Source organism: Rhinoderma darwinii, chromosome 9 (genome assembly GCF_050947455.1).
Source record: "Rhinoderma darwinii isolate aRhiDar2 chromosome 9, aRhiDar2.hap1, whole genome shotgun sequence".
NCBI classification, from domain to species: Eukaryota; Metazoa; Chordata; class Amphibia; order Anura; family Rhinodermatidae; genus Rhinoderma; species Rhinoderma darwinii.
In genome coordinates this window covers 77303659-77330078 of record NC_134695.1, presented here as the reverse complement: position 1 = coordinate 77330078, position 26420 = coordinate 77303659, and the positions used below count along the sequence as shown (strand labels likewise).

Sequence of the window (26420 nt, the reverse complement as noted above, 5' to 3'; positions counted from 1 at the left end):
TCTGTGCTGTCTCTGCAGTCACCCTCTCTGGTTAGATCTCTGAGCTGTCTCTGCAGTCACCCTCTCTGGTTAGATCTCTGAGCTGTCTCTGCAGTCACCCTCTCTGGTTAGATCTCTGTGCTGTCTCTGCAGTCACCCTCTCTGGTTAGATCTCTGTGCTGTCTCTGCAGTCACCCTCTCTGGTTAGATCTCTGTGCTGTCTCTGCAGTCACCCTCTCTGGTTAGATCTCTGTGCTGTCTCTGCAGTCCCCCTCTCTGGTTAGATCTCTGTGCTGTCTCTGCAGTCCCCCTCTCTGGTTAGATCTCTGTGCTGTCTCTGCAGTCACCCTCTCTGTTTAGATCTCTGTGCTGTCTCTGCAGTCACCCTCTCTGGTTAGATCTCTGTGCTGTCTCTGCAGTCACCCTCTCTGGTTAGATCTCTGTGCTGTCTCTGCAGTCACCCTCTCTGGTTAGATCTCTGTGCTGTCTCTGCAGTCCCCCTCTCTGGTTAGATCTCTGTGCTGTCTCTGCAGTCACCCTCTCTGGTTAGATCTCTGTGCTGTCTCTGCGGTCACCCTCTCTGGTTAGATCTCTGTGCTGTCTCTGCGGTCACCCTCTCTGGTTAGATCTCTGTGCTGTCTCTGCGGTCACCCTCTCTGGTTAGATCTCTGTGCCCTCTGTGGTTAGATCTCTGTGCTGTCTCTGCAGTCACCCTCTCTGGTTAGATCTCTGTGCTGTCTCTGCAGTCACCCTCTCTGGTTAGATCTCTGTGCTGTCTCTGCAGTCACCCTCTCTGGTTAGATCTCTGTGCTGTCTCTGCAGTCACCTTCTCTGGTTAGATCTCTGTGCTGTCTCTGCAGTCACCCTCTCTGGTTAGATCTCTGTGCTGTCTCTGCAGTCACCTTCTCTGGTTAGATCTCTGTGCAGTCTCTGCAGTCACCCTCTCTGGTTAGATCTCTGTGCTGTCCCTGCAGTCACCCTCTCTGGTTAGATCTCTGTGCTGTCTCTGCAGTCACCCTCTCTGGTTAGATCTCTGTGCTGTCTCTGCAGTCCCCCTCTCTGGTTAGATCTCTGTGCTGTCTCTGCAGTCACCCTCTCTGGTTAGATCTCTGTGCTGTCTCTGCAGTCACCCTCTCTGGTTAGATCTCTGTGCTGTCTCTGCGGTCACCCTCTCTGGTTAGATCTCTGTGCTGTCTCTGCAGTCACCCTCTCTGGTTAGATCTCTGTGCTGTCTCTGCAGTCACCCTCTCTGGTTAGATCTCTGTGCCCTCTGTGGTTAGATCTCTGTGCTGTCTCTGCAGTCACCCTCTCTGGTTAGATCTCTGTGCTGTCTCTGCAGTCACCCTCTCTGGTTAGATCTCTGTGCTGTCTCTGCAGTCACCCTCTCTGGTTAGATCTCTGTGCTGTCTCTGCAGTCACCTTCTCTGGTTAGATCTCTGTGCTGTCTCTGCAGTCACCCTCTCTGGTTAGATCTCTGTGCTGTCTCTGCAGTCACCCTCTCTGGTTAGATCTCTGTGCTGTCTCTGCAGTCACCCTCTCTGGTTAGATCTCTGTGCTGTCTCTGCAGTCACCCTCTCTGGTTAGATCTCTGTGCTGTCTCTGCAGTCACCCTCTCTGGTTAGATCTCTGTGCCCTCTGTGGTTAGATCTCTGTGCTGTCTCTGCAGTCACCTTCTCTGGTTAGATCTCTGTGCTGTCTCTGCAGTCACCCTCTCTGGTTAGATCTCTGTGCTGTCTCTGCAGTCACCCTCTCTGGTTAGATCTCTGTGCTGTCTCTGCAGTCATCCTCTCTGGTTAGATCTCTGTGCTGTCTCTGCAGTCACCTTCTCTGGTTAGATCCCTGTGCAGTCTCTGCAGTCCCCCTCTCTGGTTAGATCTCTGTGCTGTCTCTGCAGTCACCTTCTCTGGTTAGATCTCTGTGCAGTCTCTGCAGTCACCCTCTCTGGTTAGATCTCTGTGCTGTCCCTGCAGTCACCCTCTCTGGTTAGATCTCTGTGCTGTCTCTGCAGTCACCCTCTCTGGTTAGATCTCTGTGCTGTCTCTGCAGTCCCCCTCTCTGGTTAGATCTCTGTGCTGTCTCTGCAGTCACCCTCTCTGGTTAGATCTCTGTGCTGTCTCTGCAGTCCCCCTCTCTGGTTAGATCTCTGTGCTGTCTCTGCAGTCACCCTCTCTGGTTAGATCTCTGTGCTGTCTCTGCGGTCACCCTCTCTGGTTAGATCTCTGTGCTGTCTCTGCAGTCACCCTCTCTGGTTAGATCTCTGTGCTGTCTCTGCAGTCACCCTCTCTGGTTAGATCTCTGTGCCCTCTGTGGTTAGATCTCTGTGCTGTCTCTGCAGTCACCTTCTCTGGTTAGATCTCTGTGCTGTCTCTGCTGTCACCCTCTCTGGTTAGATCTCTGTGCTGTTTCTGCAGTCACCCTCTCTGGTTAGATCTCTGTGCTGTTTCTGCAGTCACCCTCTCTGGTTAGATCTCTGTGCTGTCTCTGCAGTCACCCTCTCTGGTTAGATCTCTGTGCTGTCCCTGCAGTCACCCTCTCTGGTTAGATCTCTGTGCTGTCTCTGCAGTCACATTCTCTGGTTAGATCTTTGTGCAGTCTCTGCAGTCCCCCTCTCTGGTTAGATCTCTGTGCTGTCCCTGCAGTCACCCTCTCTGGTTAGATCTCTGTGCTGTCTCTGCAGTCACCCTCTCTGGTTAGATCTCTGTGCTGTCTCTGCAGTCCCCCTCTCTGGTTAGATCTCTGTGCTGTCTCTGCAGTCACCCTCTCTGGTTAGATCTCTGTGCTGTCTCTGCAGTCACCCTCTCTGGTTAGATCTCTGTGCTGTCTCTGCAGTCACCCTCTCTGGTTAGATCTCTGTGCTGTCTCTGCAGTCACCCTCTCTGGTTAGATCTCTGTGCTGTCTCTGCAGTCCCCCTCTCTGGTTAGATCTCTGTGCTGTCTCTGCAGTCACCCTCTCTGGTTAGATCTCTGTGCTGTCTCTGCAGTCACCTTCTCTGGTTAGAACTCTGTGCTGTCTCTGCAGTCACCCTCTCTGGTTAGATCTCTGTGCTGTCTCTGCAGTCACCCTCTCTGGTTAGATCTCTGTGCTGTCCCTGCAGTCACCCTCTCTGGTTAGATCTCTGTGCTGTCTCTGCAGTCCCCCTCTCTGGTTAGATCTCTGTGCTGTCTCTGCAGTCACCCTCTCTGGTTAGATCTCTGTGCTGTCTCTGCAGTCACCCTCTCTGGTTAGATCTCTGTGCTGTCTCTGCAGTCACCCTCTCTGGTTAGATCTCTGTGCTGTCTCTGCAGTCACCCTCTCTGGTTAGATCTCTGTGCTGTCTCTGCAGTCACCCTCTCTGGTTAGATCTCTGTGCTGTCTCTGCAGTCACCTTCTCTGGTTAGATCTCTGTGCTGTCTCTGCAGTCACCCTCTCTGGTTAGATCTCTGTGCTGTCTCTGCAGTCACCCTCTCTGGTTAGATCTCTGTGCTGTCTCTGCAGTCACCCTCTCTGGTTAGATCTCTGTGCTGTCTCTGCAGTCACCCTCTCTGGTTAGATCTCTGTGCTGTCTCTGCAGTCACCCTCTCTGGTTAGATCTCTGTGCCCTCTGTGGTTAGATCTCTGTGCTGTCTCTGCAGTCACCTTCTCTGGTTAGATCTCTGTGCTGTCTCTGCAGTCACCCTCTCTGGTTAGATCTCTGTGCTGTCTCTGCAGTCACCCTCTCTGGTTAGATCTCTGTGCTGTCTCTGCAGTCACCCTCTCTGGTTAGATCTCTGTGCTGTCCCTGCAGTCACCCTCTCTGGTTAGATCTCTGTGCTGTCTCTGCAGTCCCCCTCTCTGGTTAGATCTCTGTGCTGTCCCTGCAGTCACCCTCTCTGGTTAGATCTCTGTGCTGTCTCTGCAGTCACCCTCTCTGGTTAGATCTCTGTGCTGTCCCTGCAGTCACCCTCTCTGGTTAGATCTCTGTGCTGTCTCTGCAGTCACCCTCTCTGGTTAGATCTCTGTGCTGTCTCTGCAGTCACCCTCTCTGGTTAGATCTCTGTCCTCTCTGCAGTCACCCTCTCTGGTTAGATCTCTGTGCAGTCTCTGCAGTCACCTTCTCTGGTTAGATCTCTGTGCTGTCTCTGCAGTCACCCTCTCTGGTTAGATCTCTGTCCTCTCTGCAGTCACCCTCTCTGGTTAGATCTCTGTCCTCTCTGCAGTCACCCTCTCTGGTTAGATCTCTGTCCTCTCTGCAGTCACCCTCTCTGGTTAGATCTCTGTGCTGTCTCTGCAGTCACCCTCTCTGGTTAGATCTCTGTGCTGTCCCTGCAGTCACCCTCTCTGGTTAGATCTCTGTGCTATCTCTGCAGTCACCCTCTCTGGTTAGATCTCTGTGCAGTCTCTGCAGTCACCCTCTCTGGTTAGATCTCTGTGCAGTCTCTGCAGTCACCCTCTCTGGTTAGATCTCTGTGCCCTCTGTGGTTAGATCTCTGTGCCGTCTCTGGTTAGATCTCTGTGCTGTCTCTGCAGTCCCCCTCTCTGGTTAGATCTCTGTGCTGTCTCTGCAGTCACCTTCTCTGGTTAGATCTCTGTGCTGTCTCTGCAGTCACCCTCTCTGCTTAGATCTCTGTGCTGTCTCTGCAGTCACCCTCTCTGCTTAGATCTCTGTGCTGTCTCTGCAGTCCCCCTCTCTGGTTAGATCTCTGTGCTGTCTCTGCAGTCCCCCTCTCTGGTTAGATCTCTGTGCAGTCTCTGCAGTCACCCTCTCTGGTTAGATCTCTGTGCAGTCTCTGCAGTCACCCTCTCTGGTTAGATCTTTGTGCAGTCTCTGCAGTCCCCCTCTCTGGTTAGATCTCTGTGCTGTCTCTGCAGTCACCCTCTCTGGTTAGATCTCTGTGCTGTCTCTGCAGTCACCCTTTCTGGTTAGATCTCTGTGCAGTCTCTGCAGTCCCCCTCTCTGGTTAGATCTCTGTGCAGTCTCTGCAGTCACCCTCTCTGGTTAGATCTCTGTGCTGTCTCTGCAGTCACCCTCTCTGGTTAGATCTCTGTGCTGTCTCTGCAGTCACCCTCTCTGGTTAGATCTCTGAGCTGTCTCTGCAGTCACCCTCTCTGGTTAGATCTCTGAGCTGTCTCTGCAGTCACCCTCTCTGGTTAGATCTCTGTGCTGTCTCTGCAGTCACCCTCTCTGGTTAGATCTCTGTGCTGTCTCTGCAGTCACCCTCTCTGGTTAGATCTCTGTGCTGTCTCTGCAGTCACCCTCTCTGGTTAGATCTCTGTGCTGTCTCTGCAGTCCCCCTCTCTGGTTAGATCTCTGTGCTGTCTCTGCAGTCCCCCTCTCTGGTTAGATCTCTGTGCTGTCTCTGCAGTCACCCTCTCTGTTTAGATCTCTGTGCTGTCTCTGCAGTCACCCTCTCTGGTTAGATCTCTGTGCTGTCTCTGCAGTCCCCCTCTCTGGTTAGATCTCTGTGCTGTCTCTGCAGTCACCCTCTCTGGTTAGATCTCTGTGCAGTCTCTGCAGTCACCCTCTCTGGTTAGATCTCTGTGCTGTCTCTGCAGTCCCCCTCTCTGGTTAGATCTCTGTGCTGTCTCTGCAGTCACCCTCTCTGGTTAGATCTCTGTGCTGTCTCTGCAGTCACCCTCTCTGGTTAGATCTCTGTGCTGTCTCTGCAGTCACCCTCTCTGGTTAGATCTCTGTGCTGTCTCTGCAGTCACCCTCTCTGGTTAGATCTCTGTGCTGTCTCTGCAGTCACCCTCTCTGGTTAGATCTCTGTGCTGTCCCTGCAGTCACCCTCTCTGGTTAGATCTCTGTGCTGTCTCTGCAGTCCCCCTCTCTGGTTAGATCTCTGTGCTGTCTCTGCAGTCACCCTCTCTGGTTAGATCTCTGTGCTGTCTCTGCAGTCACCCTCTCTGGTTAGATCTCTGTGCTGTCTCTGCAGTCACCCTCTCTGGTTAGATCTCTGTGCTGTCCCTGCAGTCACCCTCTCTGGTTAGATCTCTGCTGTCTCTGCAGTCACCCTCTCTGGTTAGATCTCTGTGCTGTCTCTGCAGTCACCCTCTCTGGTTAGATCTCTGTGCAGTCTCTGCAGTCACCCTCTCTGGTTAGATCTTTGTGCTGTCTCTGCAGTCCCCCTCTCTGGTTAGATCTCTGTGCTGTCTCTGCAGTCACCCTCTCTGGTTAGATCTCTGTGCTGTCTCTGCAGTCACCCTCTCTGGTTAGATCTCTGTGCTGTCTCTGCAGTCCCCCTCTCTGGTTAGATCTCTGTGCTGTCTCTGCAGTCCCCCTCTCTGGTTAGATCTCTGTGCAGTCTCTGCAGTCCCCCTCTCTGGTTAGATCTCTGTGCTGTCCCTGCAGTCACCCTCTCTGGTTAGATCTCTGTGCGGTCTCTGCAGTCACCCTCTCTGGTTAGATCTCTGTGCGGTCTCTGCAGTCACCCTCTCTGGTTAGATCTCTGTGCGGTCTCTGCAGTCACCCTCTCTGGTTAGATCTCTGTGCTGTCTCTGCAGTCATCCTCTCTGGTTAGATCTCTGTGCTGTCTCTGCAGTCACCTTCTCTGGTTAGATCCCTGTGCAGTCTCTGCAGTCCCCCTCTCTGGTTAGATCTCTGTGCTGTCTCTGCAGTCACCCTCTCTGGTTAGATCTCTGTGCTGTCTCTCCAGTCACCTTCTCTGGTTAGATCTCTGTGCTGTCTCTGCAGTCACCCTCTCTGGTTAGATCTCTGTGCTGTCTCTGCAGTCCCCCTCTCTGGTTAGATCTCTGTGCTGTCTCTGCAGTCACCCTCTCTGGTTAGATCTCTGTGCAGTCTCTGCAGTCACCTTCTCTGGTTAGATCACTGTGCTGTCTCTGCAGTCACCCTCTCTGGTTAGATCTCTGTGCTGTCCCTGCAGTCACCCTCTCTGGTTAGATCTCTGTGCTGTCTCTGCAGTCACCCTCTCTGGTTAGATCTCTGTGCTGTCTCTGCAGTCACCCTCTCTGGTTAGATCTCTGTGCTGTCTCTGCAGTCATCCTCTCTGGTTAGATCTCTGTGCTGTCCCTGCAGTCCCCCTCTCTGGTTAGATCTCTGTGCTGTCTCTGCAGTCACCCTCTCTGGTTAGATCTCTGTGCTGTCTCTGCAGTCACCCTCTCTGGTTAGATCTCTGTGCTGTCTCTGCAGTCACCCTCTCTGGTTAGATCTCTGTGCGGTCTCTGCAGTCACCCTCTCTGGTTAGATCTCTGTGCTGTCTCTGCAGTCACCCTCTCTGGTTAGATCTCTGTGCTGTCTCTGCAGTCACCCTCTCTGGTTAGATCTCTGTGCTGTCTCTGCAGTCACCCTCTCTGGTTAGATCTCTGTGCTGTCTCTGCAGTCACCCTCTCTGGTTAGATCTCTGTGCAGTCTCTGCAGTCACCCTCTCTGGTTAGATCTCTGTGCTGTCCCTGCAGTCCCCCTCTCTGGTTAGATCTCTGTGCAGTCTCTGCAGTCACCCTCTCTGGTTAGATCTCTGTGCTGTCCCTGCAGTCACCCTCTCTGGTTAGATCTCTGTGCTGTCTCTGCAGTCCCCCTCTCTGGTTAGATCTCTGTGCTGTCTCTGCAGTCACCCTCTCTGGTTAGATCTCTGTGCTGTCTCTGCAGTCACCCTCTCTGGTTAGATCTCTGTGCTGTCTCTGCAGTCCCCCTCTCTGGTTAGATCTCTGTGCTGTCTCTGCAGTCCCCCTCTCTGGTTAGATCTCTGTGCTGTCTCTGCAGTCACCCTCTCTGGTTAGATCTCTGTGCTGTCTCTGCAGTCACCCTCTCTGGTTAGATCTCTGTGCTGTCTCTGCAGTCACCCTCTCTGGTTAGATCTCTGTGCTGTCCCTGCAGTCCCCCTCTCTGGTTAGATCTCTGTGCTGTCCCTGCAGTCACCCTCTCTGGTTAGATCTCTGTGCTGTCTCTGCAGTCACCCTCTCTGGTTAGATCTCTGTGCTGTCTCTGCAGTCACCCTCTCTGGTTAGATCTCTGTGCTGTCTCTGCAGTCACCCTCTCTGGTTAGATCTCTGTGCTGTCCCTGCAGTCACCCTCTCTGGTTAGATCTCTGTGCTATCTCTGCAGTAACCCTCTCTGGTTAGATCTCTGTGCAGTCTCTGCAGTCACCCTCTCTGGTTAGATCTCTGTGCAGTCTCTGCAGTCACCCTCTCTGGTTAGATCTCTGTGCTGTCTCTGCAGTCCCCCTCTCTGGTTAGATCTCTGTGCTGTCTCTGCAGTCCCCCTCTCTGGTTAGATCTCTGTGCTGTCTCTGCAGTCACCCTCTCTGGTTAGATCTCTGTGCTGTCTCTGCAGTCACCCTCTCTGGTTAGATCTCTGTGCTGTCTCTGCAGTCACCCTCTCTGGTTAGATCTGTGCTGTCTCTGCAGTCACTCTCTCTGGTTAGATCTCTGTGCTGTCTCTGCAGTCCCCCTCTCTGGTTAGATCTCTGTCCTCTCTGCAGTCACCCTCTCTGGTTAGATCTCTGTGCAGTCTCTGCAGTCACCTTCTCTGGTTAGATCTCTGTGCTGTCTCTGCAGTCACCCTCTCTGGTTAGATCTCTGTCCTCTCTGCAGTCACCCTCTCTGGTTAGATCTCTGTCCTCTCTGCAGTCACCCTCTCTGGTTAGATCTCTGTCCTCTCTGCAGTCACCCTCTCTGGTTAGATCTCTGTGCTGTCTCTGCAGTCACCCTCTCTGGTTAGATCTCTGTGCTGTCCCTGCAGTCACCCTCTCTGGTTAGATCTCTGTGCTATCTCTGCAGTCACCCTCTCTGGTTAGATCTCTGTGCAGTCTCTGCAGTCACCCTCTCTGGTTAGATCTCTGTGCAGTCTCTGCAGTCACCCTCTCTGGTTAGATCTCTGTGCCCTCTGTGGTTAGATCTCTGTGCCGTCTCTGGTTAGATCTCTGTGCTGTCTCTGCAGTCCCCCTCTCTGGTTAGATCTCTGTGCTGTCTCTGCAGTCACCTTCTCTGGTTAGATCTCTGTGCTGTCTCTGCAGTCACCCTCTCTGCTTAGATCTCTGTGCTGTCTCTGCAGTCACCCTCTCTGGTTAGATCTCTGTGCTGTCTCTGCAGTCCCCCTCTCTGGTTAGATCTCTGTGCTGTCTCTGCAGTCCCCCTCTCTGGTTAGATCTCTGTGCAGTCTCTGCAGTCACCCTCTCTGGTTAGATCTCTGTGCAGTCTCTGCAGTCACCCTCTCTGGTTAGATCTTTGTGCTGTCTCTGCAGTCCCCCTCTCTGGTTAGATCTCTGTGCTGTCTCTGCAGTCCCCCTCTCTGGTTAGATCTCTATGCAGTCTCTGCAGTCACCCTCTCTGGTTAGATCTCTGTGCAGTCTCTGCAGTCACCCTCTCTGGTTAGATCTTTGTGCAGTCTCTGCAGTCCCCCTCTCTGGTTAGATCTCTGTGCTGTCTCTGCAGTCACCCTCTCTGGTTAGATCTCTGTGCTGTCTCTGCAGTCACCCTTTCTGGTTAGATCTCTGTGCAGTCTCTGCAGTCCCCCTCTCTGGTTAGATCTCTGTGCAGTCTCTGCAGTCACCCTCTCTGGTTAGATCTCTGTGCTGTCTCTGCAGTCACCCTCTCTGGTTAGATCTCTGTGCTGTCTCTGCAGTCACCCTCTCTGGTTAGATCTCTGAGCTGTCTCTGCAGTCACCCTCTCTGGTTAGATCTCTGAGCTGTCTCTGCAGTCACCCTCTCTGGTTAGATCTCTGTGCGGTCTCTGCAGTCACCCTCTCTGGTTAGATCTCTGTGCTGTCCCTGCAGTCCCCCTCTCTGGTTAGATCTCTGTGCTGTCCCTGCAGTCACCCTCTCTGGTTAGATCTCTGTCCTCTCTGCAGTCACCCTCTCTGGTTAGATCTCTGTGCTGTCTCTGCAGTCCCCCTCTCTGGTTAGATCTCTGTGCTGTCTCTGCAGTCACCTTCTCTGGTTAGATCTCTGTACGGTCTCTGCAGTCACCCTCTCTGGTTAGATCTCTGTCCTCTCTGCAGTCACCCTCTCTGGTTAGATCTCTGTGCTGTCCCTGCAGTCACCCTCTCTGGTTAGATCTCTGTGCTGTCCCTGCAGTCACCCTCTCTTGTAGATCTCTGTGCTGTCTCTGCAGTCCCCCTCTCTGGTTAGATCTCTGTGCAGTCTCTGCAGTCCCCCTCTCTGGTTAGATCCCTGTGCTGTCTCTGCAGTCACCCTCTCTGGTTAGATCTCTGTGCTGTCTCTGCAGTCACCCTCTCTGGTTAGATCTCTGTGCTGTCTCTGCAGTCCCCCTCTCTGGTTAGAGCTCTGTGCTGTCCCTGCAGTCACCCTCTCTGGTTAGATCTCTGTGCTGTCTCTGCAGTCACCTTCTCTGGTTAGATCTCTGAGCTGTCTCTGCAGTCATCCTCTCTGGTTAGATCTCTGTGCTGTCTCTGCAGTCACCCTCTCTGGTTAGATCTCTGTGCTGTCTCTGCAGTCACCCTCTCTGGTTAGATCTCTGTGCTTTCCCTGCAGTCACCCTCTCTGGTTAGATCTCTGTGCTATCTCTGCAGTCACCCTCTCTGGTTAGATCTCTGTGCAGTCTCTGCAGTCACCCTCTCTGGTTAGATCTCTGTGCAGTCTCTGCAGTCACCCTCTCTGGTTAGATCTCTGTGCTGTCTCTGCAGTCCCCCTCTCTGGTTAGATCTCTGTCCTGTCTCTGCAGTCCCCCTCTCTGGTTAGATCTCTGTGCTGTCTCTGCAGTCACCCTCTCTGGTTAGATCTCTGTGCTGTCTCTGCAGTCACCCTCTCTGGTTAGATCTCTGTGCTGTCTCTGCAGTCACCCTCTCTGGTTAGATCTGTGCTGTCTCTGCAGTCACTCTCTCTGGTTAGATCTCTGTGCTGTCTCTGCAGTCCCCCTCTCTGGTTAGATCTCTGTCCTCTCTGCAGTCACCCTCTCTGGTTAGATCTCTGTGCAGTCTCTGCAGTCACCTTCTCTGGTTAGATCTCTGTGCTGTCTCTGCAGTCACCCTCTCTGGTTAGATCTCTGTCCTCTCTGCAGTCACCCTCTCTGGTTAGATCTCTGTCCTCTCTGCAGTCACCCTCTCTGGTTAGATCTCTGTCCTCTCTGCAGTCACCCTCTCTGGTTAGATCTCTGTGCTGTCTCTGCAGTCACCCTCTCTGGTTAGATCTCTGTGCTGTCCCTGCAGTCACCCTCTCTGGTTAGATCTCTGTGCTATCTCTGCAGTCACCCTCTCTGGTTAGATCTCTGTGCAGTCTCTGCAGTCACCCTCTCTGGTTAGATCTCTGTGCAGTCTCTGCAGTCACCCTCTCTGGTTAGATCTCTGTGCCCTCTGTGGTTAGATCTCTGTGCCGTCTCTGGTTAGATCTCTGTGCTGTCTCTGCAGTCCCCCTCTCTGGTTAGATCTCTGTGCTGTCTCTGCAGTCACCTTCTCTGGTTAGATCTCTGTGCTGTCTCTGCAGTCACCCTCTCTGCTTAGATCTCTGTGCTGTCTCTGCAGTCACCCTCTCTGGTTAGATCTCTGTGCTGTCTCTGCAGTCCCCCTCTCTGGTTAGATCTCTGTGCTGTCTCTGCAGTCCCCCTCTCTGGTTAGATCTCTGTGCAGTCTCTGCAGTCACCCTCTCTGGTTAGATCTCTGTGCAGTCTCTGCAGTCACCCTCTCTGGTTAGATCTTTGTGCTGTCTCTGCAGTCCCCCTCTCTGGTTAGATCTCTGTGCTGTCTCTGCAGTCCCCCTCTCTGGTTAGATCTCTGTGCAGTCTCTGCAGTCACCCTCTCTGGTTAGATCTCTGTGCAGTCTCTGCAGTCACCCTCTCTGGTTAGATCTCTGTACGGTCTCTGCAGTCACCCTCTCTGGTTAGATCTCTGTCCTCTCTGCAGTCACCCTCTCTGGTTAGATCTCTGTGCTGTCCCTGCAGTCACCCTCTCTGGTTAGATCTCTGTGCTGTCTCTGCAGTCACCCTCTCTGGTTAGATCTCTGTGCTGTCCCTGCAGTCACCCTCTCTGGTAGATCTCTGTGCTGTCTCTGCAGTCCCCCTCTCTGGTTAGATCTCTGTGCAGTCTCTGCAGTCCCCCTCTCTGGTTAGATCCCTATGCTGTCTCTGCAGTCACCCTCTCTGGTTAGATCTCTGTGCTGTCTCTGCAGTCACCCTCTCTGGTTAGATCTCTGTGCTGTCTCTGCAGTCCCCCTCTCTGGTTAGAGCTCTGTGCTGTCCCTGCAGTCACCCTCTCTGGTTAGATCTCTGTGCTGTCTCTGCAGTCACCTTCTCTGGTTAGATCTCTGAGCTGTCTCTGCAGTCATCCTCTCTGGTTAGATCTCTGTGCTGTCTCTGCAGTCATCCTCTCTGGTTAGATCTCTGTGCTGTCTCTGCAGTCCCCCTCTCTGGTTAGATCTCTGTGCTGTCTCTGCAGTCACCCTCTCTGGTTAGATCTCTGTTCTGTCTCTGCAGTCACCCTCTCTGGTTAGATCTCTGTGCTGTCTCTGCAGTCACCCTCTCTGGTTAGATCTCTGTGCAGTCTCTGCAGTCACCCTCTCTGGTTAGATCTTTGTGCTGTCTCTGCAGTCCCCCTCTCTGGTTAGATCTCTGTGCAGTCTCTGCAGTCCCCCTCTCTGGTTAGATCTCTGTGCTGTCTCTGCAGTCACCCTCTCTGGTTAGATCTCTGTGCTGTCTCTGCAGTCACCCTTTCTGGTTAGATCTCTGTGCAGTCTCTGCAGTCCCCCTCTCTGGTTAGATCTCTGTGCAGTCTCTGCAGTCACCCTCTCTGGTTAGATCTCTGTGCTGTCTCTGCAGTCACCCTCTCTGGTTAGATCTCTGTGCTGTCTCTGCAGTCACCCTCTCTGGTTAGATCTCTGAGCTGTCTCTGCAGTCACCCTCTCTGGTTAGATCTCTGAGCTGTCTCTGCAGTCACCCTCTCTGGTTAGATCTCTGTGCTGTCTCTGCAGTCACCCTCTCTGGTTAGATCTCTGTGCTGTCCCTGCAGTCCCCCTCTCTGGTTAGATCTCTGTGCTGTCCCTGCAGTCACCCTCTCTGGTTAGATCTCTGTCCTCTCTGCAGTCACCCTCTCTGGTTAGATCTCTGTGCTGTCTCTGCAGTCCCCCTCTCTGGTTAGATCTCTGTGCTGTCTCTGCAGTCACCTTCTCTGGTTAGATCTCTGTACGGTCTCTGCAGTCACCCTCTCTGGTTAGATCTCTGTCCTCTCTGCAGTCACCCTCTCTGGTTAGATCTCTGTGCTGTCCCTGCAGTCACCCTCTCTGGTTAGATCTCTGTGCTGTCCCTGCAGTCACCCTCTCTGGTAGATCTCTGTGCTGTCTCTGCAGTCCCCCTCTCTGGTTAGATCTCTGTGCAGTCTCTGCAGTCCCCCTCTCTGGTTAGATCCCTGTGCTGTCTCTGCAGTCACCCTCTCTGGTTAGATCTCTGTGCTGTCTCTGCAGTCACCCTCTCTGGTTAGATCTCTGTGCTGTCTCTGCAGTCCCCCTCTCTGGTTAGAGCTCTGTGCTGTCTCTGCAGTCACCTTCTCTGGTTAGATCTCTGAGCTGTCTCTGCAGTCATCCTCTCTGGTTAGATCTCTGTGCTGTCTCTGCAGTCATCCTCTCTGGTTAGATCTCTGTGCTGTCTCTGCAGTCCCCCTCTCTGGTTAGATCTCTGTGCTGTCTCTGCAGTCACCCTCTCTGGTTAGATCTCTGTTCTGTCTCTGCAGTCACCCTCTCTGGTTAGATCTCTGTGCTGTCTCTGCAGTCACCCTCTGGTTAGATCTCTGTGCTGTCTCTGCAGTCACCCTCTCTGGTTAGATCTCTGTGCTGTCTCTGCAGTCACCCTCTCTGGTTAGATCTCTGTGCTGTCTCTGCAGTCACCCTCTCTGGTTAGATCTCTGTGCTGTCTCTGCAGTCACCCTCTCTGGTTAGATCTCTGTGCAGTCTCTGCAGTCACCTTCTCTGGTTAGATCCCTGTGCAGTCTCTGCAGTCCCCCTCTCTGGTTAGATCTCTGTGCTGTCTCTGCAGTCACCCTCTCTGGTTAGATCTCTGTGCTGTCTCTGCAGTCACCCTCTCTGGTTAGATCTCTGTGCCCTCTGTGGTTAGATCTCTGTGCCGTCTCTGGTTAGATCTCTGTGCTGTCTCTGCAGTCACCCTCTCTGGTTAGATCTCTGTGCTGTCTCTGCAGTCACCCTCTCTGGTTAGATCTCTGTGCTGTCTCTGCAGTTCCCCTCTCTGGTTAGATCTCTGTGCTGTCTCTGCAGTCACCCTCTCTGGTTAGATCTCTGTTCTGTCTCTGCAGTCACCCTCTCTGGTTAGATCTCTGTGCTGTCTCTGCAGTCACCCTCTCTGGTTAGATCTCTGTGCTGTCTCTGCAGTCACCCTCTCTGGTTAGATCTCTGTGCTGTCTCTGCAGTCACCCTCTCTGGTTAGATCTCTGTGCTGTCTCTGCAGTCACCCTCTCTGGTTAGATCTCTGTGCAGTCTCTGCAGTCACCCTCTCTGGTTAGATCTCTGTGCTGTCTCTGCAGTCCCCCTCTCTGGTTAGATCTCTGTGCTGTCTCTGCAGTCACCCTCTCTGGTTAGATCTCTGTGCTGTCTCTGCAGTCCCCCTCTCTGGTTAGATCTCTGTGCAGTCTCTGCAGTCACCCTCTCTGGTTAGATCTCTGTGCTGTCCCTGCAGTCCCCCTCTCTGGTTAGATCTCTGTGCTGTCTCTGCAGTCACCCTCTCTGGTTAGATCTCTGTGCTGTCTCTGCAGTCACCCTCTCTGGTTAGATCTCTGTGCTGTCTCTGCAGTCATCCTCTCTGGTTAGATCTCTGTGCTGTCCCTGCAGTCACCCTCTCTGGTTAGATCTCTGTGCTGTCTCTGCAGTCACCCTCTCTGGTTAGATCTCTGTGCTGTCTCTGCAGTCACCCTCTCTGGTTAGATCTCTGTGCTGTCTCTGCAGTCCCCCTCTCTGGTTAGATCTCTGTGCTGTCTCTGCAGTCACCCTCTCTGGTTAGATCTCTGTGCTGTCTCTGCAGTCCCCCTCTCTGGTTAGATCTCTGTGCAGTCTCTGCAGTCACCCTCTCTGGTTAGATCTCTGTGCTGTCTCTCCAGTCACCTTCTCTGGTTAGATCTCTGTGCTGTCCCTGCAGTCACCCTCTCTGGTTAGATCTCTGTGCTGTCTCTGCAGTCCCCCTCTCTGGTTAGATCTCTGTGCTGTCTCTGCAGTCACCCTCTCTGGTTAGATCTCTGTGCTGTCTCTGCAGTCCCCCTCTCTGGTTAGATCTCTGTGCTGTCTCTGCAGTCACCCTCTCTGGTTAGATCTCTGTGCTGTCTCTGCGGTCACCCTCTCTGGTTAGATCTCTGTGCTGTCTCTGCAGTCACCCTCTCTGGTTAGATCTCTGTGCTGTCTCTGCAGTCACCCTCTCTGGTTAGATCTCTGTGCCCTCTGTGGTTAGATCTCTGTGCCGTCTCTGGTTAGATCTCTGTGCTGTCTCTGCATTCACCCTCTCTGGTTAGCTCTCTGTGCTGTCTCTGCAGTCACCCTCTCTGGTTAGATCTCTGTGCTGTCTCTGCAGTCACCCTCTCTGGTTAGATCTCTGTGCTGTCTCTGCAGTCACCCTCTCTGGTTAGATCTCTGTTCTGTCTCTGCAGTCACCCTCTCTGGTTAGATCTCTGTGCTGTCTCTGCAGTCCCCCTCTCTGGTTAGAGCTCTGTGCTGTCTCTGCAGTCACCCTCTCTGGTTAGAGCTCTGTGCTGTCTCTGCAGTCACCCTCTCTGGTTAGATCTCTGTGCTGTCTCTGCAGTCCCCCTCTCTGGTTAGATCTCTGTGCTGTCTCTGCAGTCCCCCTCTCTGGTTAGATCTCTGTGCTGTCTCTGCAGTCACCCTCTCTGGTTAGATCTCTGTGCTGTCTCTGCAGTCCCCCTCTCTGGTTAGATCTCTGTGCTGTCTCTGCAGTCCCCCTTTTTGGTTAGATCTCTGTGCTGTCTCTGCAGTCCCCCTTTTTGGTTAGATCTCTGTGCTGTCTCTGCAGTCCCCCTCTCTGGTTAGAGCTCTGTGCTGTCCCTGCAGTCACCCTCTCTGGTTAGATCTCTGGGCTGTCCCTGCAGTCACCCTCTCTGGTTAGATCTCTGTGCTGTCCCTGCAGTCACCCTCTCTGGTTAGATCTCTGTGCTGTCTCTGCAGTCACCCTCTCTGGTTAGATCTCTGTGCTGTCTCTGCAGTCCCCCTCTCTGGTTAGATCTCTGTGCAGTCTCTGCAGTCCCCCTCTCTGGTTAGATCTCTGTTCTGTCCCTGCAGTCACCCTCTCTGGTTAGATCTCTGTGCTGTCTCTGCAGTCACCCTCTCTGGTTAGATCTCTGTGCTGTCTCTGCAGTCACCCTCTCTGGTTAGATCTCTGTGCTGTCTCTGCAGTCACCCTCTCTGGTTAGATCTCTGTGCTGTCTCTGCGGTCACCCTCTCTGGTTAGATCTCTGTGCTGTCTCTGCAGTCACCCTCTCTGGTTAGATCTCTGTGCTGTCTCTGCAGTCACCCTCTCTGGTTAGATCTCTGTGCCCTCTGTGGTTAGATCTCTGTGCCGTCTCTGGTTAGATCTCTGTGCTGTCTCTGCATTCACCCTCTCTGGTTAGCTCTCTGTGCTGTCTCTGCAGTCACCCTCTCTGGTTAGATCTCTGTGCTGTCTCTGCAGTCCCCCTTTTTGGTTAGATCTCTGTGCTGTCTCTGCAGTCCCCCTTTTTGGTTAGATCTCTGTGCTGTCTCTGCAGTCCCCCTCTCTGGTTAGAGCTCTGTGCTGTCCCTGCAGTCACCCTCTCTGGTTAGATCTCTGTGCAGTCTCTGCAGTCCCCCTCTCTGGTTAGATCTCTGTGCTGTCTCTGCAGTCACCCTCTCTGGTTAGATCTCTGTGCTGTCTCTGCAGTCCCCCTCTCTGGTTAGATCTCTGTGCTGTCTCTGCAGTCCCCCTCTCTGGTTAGATCTCTGTGCTGTCTCTGCAGTCACCCTCTCTGGTTAGATCTCTGTGCTGTCTCTGCAGTCCCCCTCTCTGGTTAGATCTCTGTGCTGTCTCTGCAGTCACCCTTTTTGGTTAGATCTCTGTGCTGTCTCTGCAGTCACCCTCTCTGGTTATATCTCTGTGCAGTCTCTGCAGTCCCCCTCTCTGGTTAGATCTCTGTGCTGTCTCTGCAGTCACCCTCTCTGGTTAGATCTCTGTTCTGTCTCTGCAGTCACCTTCTCTGGTTAGATCTCTGTGCTGTCTCTGCAGTCACCCTCTCTGGTTAGATCTCTGTGCTGTCTCTGCAGTCACCCTCTCTGGTTAGATCTCTGTGCAGTCTCTGCAGTCCCCCTCTCTGGTTAGATCTCTGTGCTGTCTCTGCAGTCACCCTCTCTGGTTAGATCTCTGTGCTGCCTCTGCAGTCACCCTCTCTGGTTAGATCTCTGTGCTGTCTCTGCAGTCCCCCTCTCTGGTTAGATCTCTGTGCAGTCTCTGCAGTCCCCCTCTCTGGTTAGATCTCTGTGCTGTCTCTGCAGTCCCCCTCTCTGGTTAGATCTCTGTGCTGTCTCTGCAGTCACCCTCTCTGGTTAGATCTCTGTTCTGTCTCTGCAGTCACTTTCTCTGGTTAGATCTCTGTGCTGTCTCTGCAGTCACCCTCTCTGGTTAGATCTCTGTGCTGTCTCTGCAGTCACCCTCTCTGGTTAGATCTCTGTGCTGTCTCTGCAGTCACCCTCTCTGGTTAGATCTCTGTGCTGTCTCTGCAGTCACCCTTTTTGGTTAGATCTCTGTGCTGTCTCTGCAGTCACCCTCTCTGGTTAGATCTCTGTGCTGTCTCTGCAGTCCCCCTCTCTGGTTAGATCTCTGTGCTGTCTCTGCAGTCCCCCTTTTTGGTTAGATCTCTGTGCTGTCTCTGCAGTCCCCCTCTCTGGTTAGATCTCTGTGCTGTCTCTGCAGTCCCCCTTTTTGGTTAGATCTCTGTGCTGTCCCTGCAGTCACCCTCTCTGGTTAGATCTCTGTGCAGTCTCTGCAGTCCCCCTCTCTGGTTAGATCTCTGTGCTGTCTCTGCAGTCACCCTCTCTGGTTAGATCTCTGTGCTGTCTCTGCAGTCCCCCTCTCTGGTTAGATCTCTGTGCTGTCTCTGCAGTCCCCCTTTTTGGTTAGATCTCTGTGCTGTCTCTGCAGTCCCCCTTTTTGGTTAGATCTCTGTGCTGTCTCTGCAGTCCCCCTCTCTGGTTAGATCTCTGTGCTGTCTCTGCAGTCCCCCTCTCTGGTTAGAGCTCTGTGCTGTCCCTGCAGTCACCCTCTCTGGTTAGATCTCTGTGCAGTCTCTGCAGTCCCCCTCTCTGGTTAGATCTCTGTGCTGTCTCTGCAGTCACCCTCTCTGGTTAGATCTCTGTGCTGTCTCTGCAGTCACCCTCTCTGGTTAGATCTCTGTGCTGTCTCTGCAGTCACCCTCTCTGGTTAGATCTCTGTGCAGTCTCTGCAGTCACCCTCTCTGGTTAGATCTCTGTGCTGTCTCTGCAGTCACCCTCTCTGGTTAGATCTCTGTGCTGTCTCTGCAGTCACCCTCTCTGGTTAGATCTCTGTGGTTAGATCTCTGTGCCCTCTGTGGTTAGATCTCTGTGCCCTCTGTGGTTAGATCTCTGTGCCCTCTGTGGTTAGATCTCTGTGCCCTCTGTGGTTAGATCTCTGTGCCCTCTCTGGTTAGATCTCTGTGCCCTCTCTGGTTAGATCTCTGTGCCCTCTCTGGTTAGATCTCTGTGCTGTCTCTGCAGTCACCCTCTCTGGTTAGATCTCTGTGCTGTCTCTGCAGTCACCCTCTCTGGTTAGATCTCTGTGCTGTCTCTGCAGTCACCCTCTCTGATAGATCTCTGTGCTGTCTCTGCAGTCACCCTCTCTGGTTAGATCTCTGTGCTGTCTCTGCAGTCCCCCTCTCTGGTTAGATCTCTGTGCTGTCTCTGCAGTCACCCTCTCTGGTTAGATCTCTGTGCTGTCTCTGCAGTCCCCCTTTTTGGTTAGATCTCTGTGCTGCCTCTGCAGTCACCCTCTCTGGTTAGATCTCTGTGCTGTCTCTGCAGTCCCCCTCTCTGGTTAGATCTCTGTGCTGTCTCTGCAGTCCCCCTTTTTGGTTAGATCTCTGTGCTGTCTCTGCAGTCCCCCTTTTTGGTTAGATCTCTGTGCTGTCTCTGCAGTCCCCCTCTCTGGTTAGAGCTCTGTGCTGTCCCTGCAGTCACCCTCTCTGGTTAGATCTCTGTGCAGTCTCTGCAGTCCCCCTCTCTGGTTAGATCTCTGTGCTGTCTCTGCAGTCACCCTCTCTGGTTAGATCTCTGTGCTGTCTCTGCAGTCCCCCTCTCTGGTTAGATCTCTGTGCTGTCTCTGCAGTCCCCCTCTCTGGTTAGATCTCTGTGCTGTCTCTGCAGTCACCCTCTCTGGTTAGATCTCTGTGCTGTCTCTGCAGTCCCCCTCTCTGGTTAGATCTCTGTGCTGTCTCTGCAGTCACCCTTTTTGGTTAGATCTCTGTGCTGTCTCTGCAGTCACCCTCTCTGGTTATATCTCTGTGCAGTCTCTGCAGTCCCCCTCTCTGGTTAGATCTCTGTGCTGTCTCTGCAGTCACCCTCTCTGGTTAGATCTCTGTTCTGTCTCTGCAGTCACCTTCTCTGGTTAGATCTCTGTGCTGTCTCTGCAGTCACCCTCTCTGGTTAGATCTCTGTGCTGCCTCTGCAGTCACCCTCTCTGGTTAGATCTCTGTGCTGTCTCTGCAGTCCCCCTCTCTGGTTAGATCTCTGTGCAGTCTCTGCAGTCCCCCTCTCTGGTTAGATCTCTGTGCTGTCTCTGCAGTCCCCCTCTCTGGTTAGATCTCTGTGCTGTCTCTGCAGTCCCCCTCTCTGGTTAGATCTCTGTGCTGTCTCTGCAGTCACCCTCTCTGGTTAGATCTCTGTGCTGTCTCTGCAGTCACCCTCTCTGGTTAGATCTCTGTGCTGTCTCTGCAGTCACCCTCTCTGGTTAGATCTCTGTGCAGTCTCTGCAGTCCCCCTCTCTGGTTAGATCTCTGTGCTGTCTCTGCAGTCCCCCTCTCTGGTTAGATCTCTGTGCTGTCTCTGCAGTCCCCCTCTCTGGTTAGATCTCTGTGCTGTCCCTGCAGTCACCCTCTCTGGTTAGATCTCTGTGCTGTCTCTGCAGTCACCCTCTCTGGTTAGATCTCTGTGCTGTCTCTGCAGTCCCCCTCTCTGGTTAGATCTCTGTTCTGTCTCTGCAGTCCCCCTCTCTGGTTAGATCTCTGTGCTGTCTCTGCAGTCACCCTCTCTGGTTAGATCCCTGTGCTGTCTCTGCAGTCCCCCTCTCTGGTTAGATCCCTGTGCTGTCTCTGCAGTCACCCTCTCTGGTTAGATCTCTGTGCAGTCTCTGCAGTCCCCCTCTCTGGTTAGATCTCTGTGCTGTCTCTGCAGTCACCCTCTCTGGTTAGATCTCTGTGGTTAGATCTCTGTGCCCTCTGTGGTTAGATCTCTGTGCCCTCTGTGGTTAGATCTCTGTGCCCTCTGTGGTTAGATCTCTGTGCCCTCTCTGGTTAGATCTCTGTGCCCTCTGTGGTTAGATCTCTGTGCCCTCTCTGGTTAGATCTCTGTGCCCTCTGTGGTTAGATCTCTGTGCCCTCTCTGGTTAGATCTCTGTGCCCTCTCTGGTTAGATCTCTGTGCCCTCTCTGGTTAGATCTCTGTGCCCTCTGTGGTTAGATCTCTGTGCCCTCTCTGGTTAGATCTCTGTGCCCTCTCTGGTTAGATCTCTGTGCCCTCTCTGCAGTCCTTCACGCGGGCAGAGCTGCTTCAGTCGTGGGAGATGTTGGCTCGGAGATGTTCTTGCTTCTTCCTTCTCCAGCGATAGATGAGGACAGGTGACTGCGCTGATGAGGCATCCGGCTCTGCTGCATCGTCCTCACACTAAGTCATTTGTCTTCCCCAGGGAAAGCTCCATCATGTCTCCTCAGCAGATGAGCCATAGACCCAGCAGCATGGTGAGCGAGGGGTCCACGGCCGTGACGACGTCCACTGCAGAGTGCAGGCCCCCCAGCAAGGTGAGTCCAGCCTTATGTGAGCTCTTACAGGGCTGCTGATTAACGGTGCAGGACCCTGCCATCTGCGGGAAGGGAAGGGTTAAGCGCTCAGCAGAGTTAGTGGCGGGGGCAGAAGTTTGGATCATTAGATGAATGGAGAACTACCCCCCCCCCCCCCCCATGTGGCTGCGAGAGCTCTGACTGCGGTTCATGGAAGGACACAGCTGCGGTTCCGTTACATTTCACCCTATTAATATCAACACAGAATCCTGGAGACATCCACAGCACGGCAATGTAATACACGGCTCACAGTGTCCCCAGCACGCCCCCGACCCAGTGCTGAGCACGCCCGCAAACCTGGAGCCCCACACCGGACTCTTCATTATTCTCAGAGGATTTACAATGCAAATGACAGGACGAGTGCGGAACAGAAATCCGGGGGAGGCAGCTGTATCCAAATACCCGGAGCTCTGTATACATCTAGTATATTCCTCCACACTGTATATATAGTATATTCCTCCACACTGTATATATAGTATATTCCTCCACACTGTGTATATAGTATATTCCTCCACACTGTATATATAGTATATTCCTCCACACTGTATATATAGTATATTCCTCCACACTGTGTATATAGTATATTCCTCCACACTGTATATATAGTATATTCCTCCACACTGTATATATAGTATATTCCTCCACACTGTATATAGTATATTCCTCCACACTGTATATATAGTATATTCCTCCACACTGTATATATAGTATATTCCTCCACACTGTGTATATAGTATATTCCTCCACACTGTATATATAGTATATTCCTCCACACTGTATATATAGTATATTCCTCCACACTGTGTATATAGTATATTCCTCCACACTGTATATAGTATATTCCTCCACACTGTATATATAGTATATTCCTCCACACTGTATATATAGTATATTCCTCCACACTGTATATATAGTATATTCCTCCACACTGTATATATAGTATATTCCTCCACACTGTATATATAGTATATTCCTCCACACTGTGTATATAGTATATTCCTCCACACTGTATATATAGTATATTCCTCCACACTGTATATATAGTATATTCCTCCACACTGTGTATATAGTATATTCCTCCACACTGTATATAGTATATTCCTCCACACTGTATATATAGTATATTCCTCCACACTGTATATATAGTATATTCCTCCACACTGTATATATAGTATATTCCTCCACACTGTATATATAGTATATTCCTCCACACTGTATATATAGTATATTCCTCCACACTGTGTATATAGTATATTCCTCCACACTGTATATAGTATATTCCTCCACACTGTATATATAGTATATTCCTCCACACTGTATATAGTATATTCCTCCACACTGTATATATAGTATATTCCTCCACACTGTGTATATAGTATATTCCTCCACACTGTATATAGTATATTCCTCCACACTGTGTATATAGTATATTCCTCCACACTGTATATATAGTATATTCCTCCACACTGTATATATAGTATATTCCTCCACACTGTATATATAGTATATTCCTCCACACTGTGTATATAGTATATTCCTCCACACTGTATATATAGTATATTCCTCCACACTGTATATATAGTATATTCCTCCACACTGTATATATAGTATATTCCTCCACACTGTATATAGTATATTCCTCCACACTGTATATAGTATATTCCTCCACACTGTATATATAGTATATTCCTCCACACTGTATATATAGTATATTCCTCCACACTGTATATATAGTATATTCCTCCACACTGTGTATATAGTATATTCCTCCACACTGTATATATAGTATATTCCTCCACACTGTATATATAGTATATTCCTCCACACTGTATATATAGTATATTCCTCCACACTGTGTATATAGTATATTCCTCCACACTGTATATATAGTATATTCCTCCACACTGTATATATAGTATATTCCTCCACACTGTATATATAGTATATTCCTCCACACTGTATATAGTATATTCCTCCACACTGTATATATAGTATATTCCTCCACACTGTATATATAGTATATTCCTCCACACTGTATATATAGTATATTCCTCCACACTGTATATATAGTATATTCCTCCACACTGTGTATATAGTATATTCCTCCACACTGTGTATATAGTATATTCCTCCACACTGTATATATAGTATATTCCTCCACACTGTATATAGTATATTCCTCCACACTGTATATATAGTATATTCCTCCACACTGTATATATAGTATATTCCTCCACACTGTGTATATAGTATATTCCTCCACACTGTATATATAGTATATTCCTCCACACTGTGTATATAGTATATTCCTCCACACTGTATATATAGTATATTCCTCCACACTGTATATAGTATATTCCTCCACACTGTATATATAGTATATTCCTCCACACTGTATATATAGTATATTCCTCCACACTGTGTATATAGTATATTCCTCCACACTGTGTATATATAGTATATTCCTCCACACTGTATATATAGTATATTCCTCCACACTGTGTATATATAGTATATTCCTCCACACTGTATATATAGTATATTCCTCCACACTGTATATATAGTATATTCCTCCACACTGTATATATAGTATATTCCTCCACACTGTATATATAGTATATTCCTCCACACTGTATATATAGTATATTCCTCCACACTGTATATATAGTATATTCCTCCACACTGTATATAGTATATTCCTCCACACTGTATATATAGTATATTCCTCCACACTGTGTATATAGTATATTCCTCCACACTGTATATATAGTATATTCCTCCACACTGTGTATATAGTATATTCCTCCACACTGTATATATAGTATATTCCTCCACACTGTATATATAGTATATTCCTCCACACTGTATATATAGTATATTCCTCCACACTGTATATATAGTATATTCCTCCACACTGTGTATATAGTATATTCCTCCACACTGTATATAGTATATTCCTCCACACTGTGTATATAGTATATTCCTCCACACTGTATATATAGTATATTCCTCCACACTGTATATATAGTATATTCCTCCACACTGTATATATAGTATATTCCTCCACACTGTATATATAGTATATTCCTCCACACTGTATATATAGTATATTCCTCCACACTGTGTATATAGTATATTCCTCCACACTGTGTATATAGTATATTCCTCCACACTGTATATATAGTATATTCCTCCACACTGTGTATATAGTATATTCCTCCACACTGTATATATAGTATATTCCTCCACACTGTATATATAGTATATTCCTCCACACTGTATATATAGTATATTCCTCCACACTGTATATAGTATATTCCTCCACACTGTATATATAGTATATTCCTCCACACTGTATATATAGTATATTCCTCCACACTGTATATATAGTATATTCCTCCACACTGTGTATATATAGTATATTCCTCCACACTGTATATATAGTATATTCCTCCACACTGTATATATAGTATATTCCTCCACACTGTATATATAGTATATTCCTCCACACTGTATATATAGTATATTCCTCCACACTGTATATAGTATATTCCTCCACACTGTATATATAGTATATTCCTCCACACTGTGTATATAGTATATTCCTCCACACTGTATATATAGTATATTCCTCCACACTGTATATATAGTATATTCCTCCACACTGTATATATATATATATAATATATAGTATATTCCTCCACACTGTATATATAGTATATTCCTCCACACTGTATATATAGTATATTCCTCCACACTGTATATATAGTATATTCCTCCACACTGTATATATAGTATATTCCTCCACACTGTATATATAGTATATTCCTCCACACTGTGTATATAGTATATTCCTCCACACTGTATATAGTATATTCCTCCACACTGTGTATATAGTATATTCCTCCACACTGTGTATATAGTATATTCCTCCACACTGTATATATAGTATATTCCTCCACACTGTATATATAGTATATTCCTCCACACTGTATATAGTATATTCCTCCACACTGTATATATAGTATATTCCTCCACACTGTATATATAGTATATTCCTCCACACTGTATATATAGTATATTCCTCCACACTGTATATATAGTATATTCCTCCACACTGTATATATAGTATATTCCTCCACACTGTGTATATAGTATATTCCTCCACACTGTATATATAGTATATTCCTCCACACTGTATATATAGTATATTCCTCCACACTGTATATATAGTATATTCCTCCACACTGTATATATAGTATATTCCTCCACACTGTGTATATAGTATATTCCTCCACACTGTATATATAGTATATTCCTCCACACTGTATATATAGTATATTCCTCCACACTGTATATATAGTATATTCCTCCACACTGTGTATATAGTATATTCCTCCACACTGTATATAGTATATTCCTCCACACTGTATATATAGTATATTCCTCCACACTGTATATATAGTATATTCCTCCACACTGTATATATAGTATATTCCTCCACACTGTATATATAGTATATTCCTCCACACTGTATATATAGTATATTCCTCCACACTGTATATATAGTATATTCCTCCACACTGTATATATAGTATATTCCTCCACACTGTATATAGTATATTCCTCCACACTGTATATAGTATATTCCTCCACACTGTATATATAGTATATTCCTCCACACTGTATATATAGTATATTCCTCCACACTGTATATACTAGTATATTCCTCCACACTGTATATATAGTATATTCCTCCACACTGTGTATATAGTATATTCCTCCACACTGTATATATAGTATATTCCTCCACACTGTATATATAGTATATTCCTCCACACTGTATATATAGTATATTCCTCCACACTGTATATATAGTATATTCCTCCACACTGTGTATATAGTATATTCCTCCACACTGTATATATAGTATATTCCTCCACACTGTATATAGTATATTCCTCCACACTGTATATATAGTATATTCCTCCACACTGTATATATAGTATATTCCTCCACACTGTGTATATAGTATATTCCTCCACACTGTATATATAGTATATTCCTCCACACTGTATATATAGTATATTCCTCCACACTGTATATATAGTATATTCCTCCACACTGTGTATATAGTATATTCCTCCACACTGTATATATAGTATATTCCTCCACACTGTATATATAGTATATTCCTCCACACTGTATATATAGTATATTCCTCCACACTGTGTATATAGTATATTCCTCCACACTGTATATATAGTATATTCCTCCACACTGTATATAGTATATTCCTCCACACTGTATATATAGTATATTCCTCCACACTGTATATATAGTATATTCCTCCACACTGTATATATAGTATATTCCTCCACACTGTATATATAGTATATTCCTCCACACTGTGTATATAGTATATTCCTCCACACTGTATATAGTATATTCCTCCACACTGTGTATATAGTATATTCCTCCACACTGTATATATAGTAT

At 49.1% G+C, this 26420-nt stretch overlaps 1 protein-coding gene across 4 annotated transcripts in view; it reads left to right on the top strand.

Moving 5' to 3' along the window:
- The window catches only part of PLEKHA7 (pleckstrin homology domain containing A7), a 164363-nt gene that overhangs the window by 98046 nt on the left and 39897 nt on the right, over positions 1-26420 (top strand). For all 4 annotated transcript variants that reach the window (XM_075838219.1, XM_075838217.1, XM_075838215.1 and 1 more), the window contains exon 5: positions 20771-20882. In XM_075838219.1, the coding sequence (XP_075694334.1) occupies positions 20771-20882 (112 nt within the window). The remainder of the gene's footprint in view (positions 1-20770; positions 20883-26420) is intronic.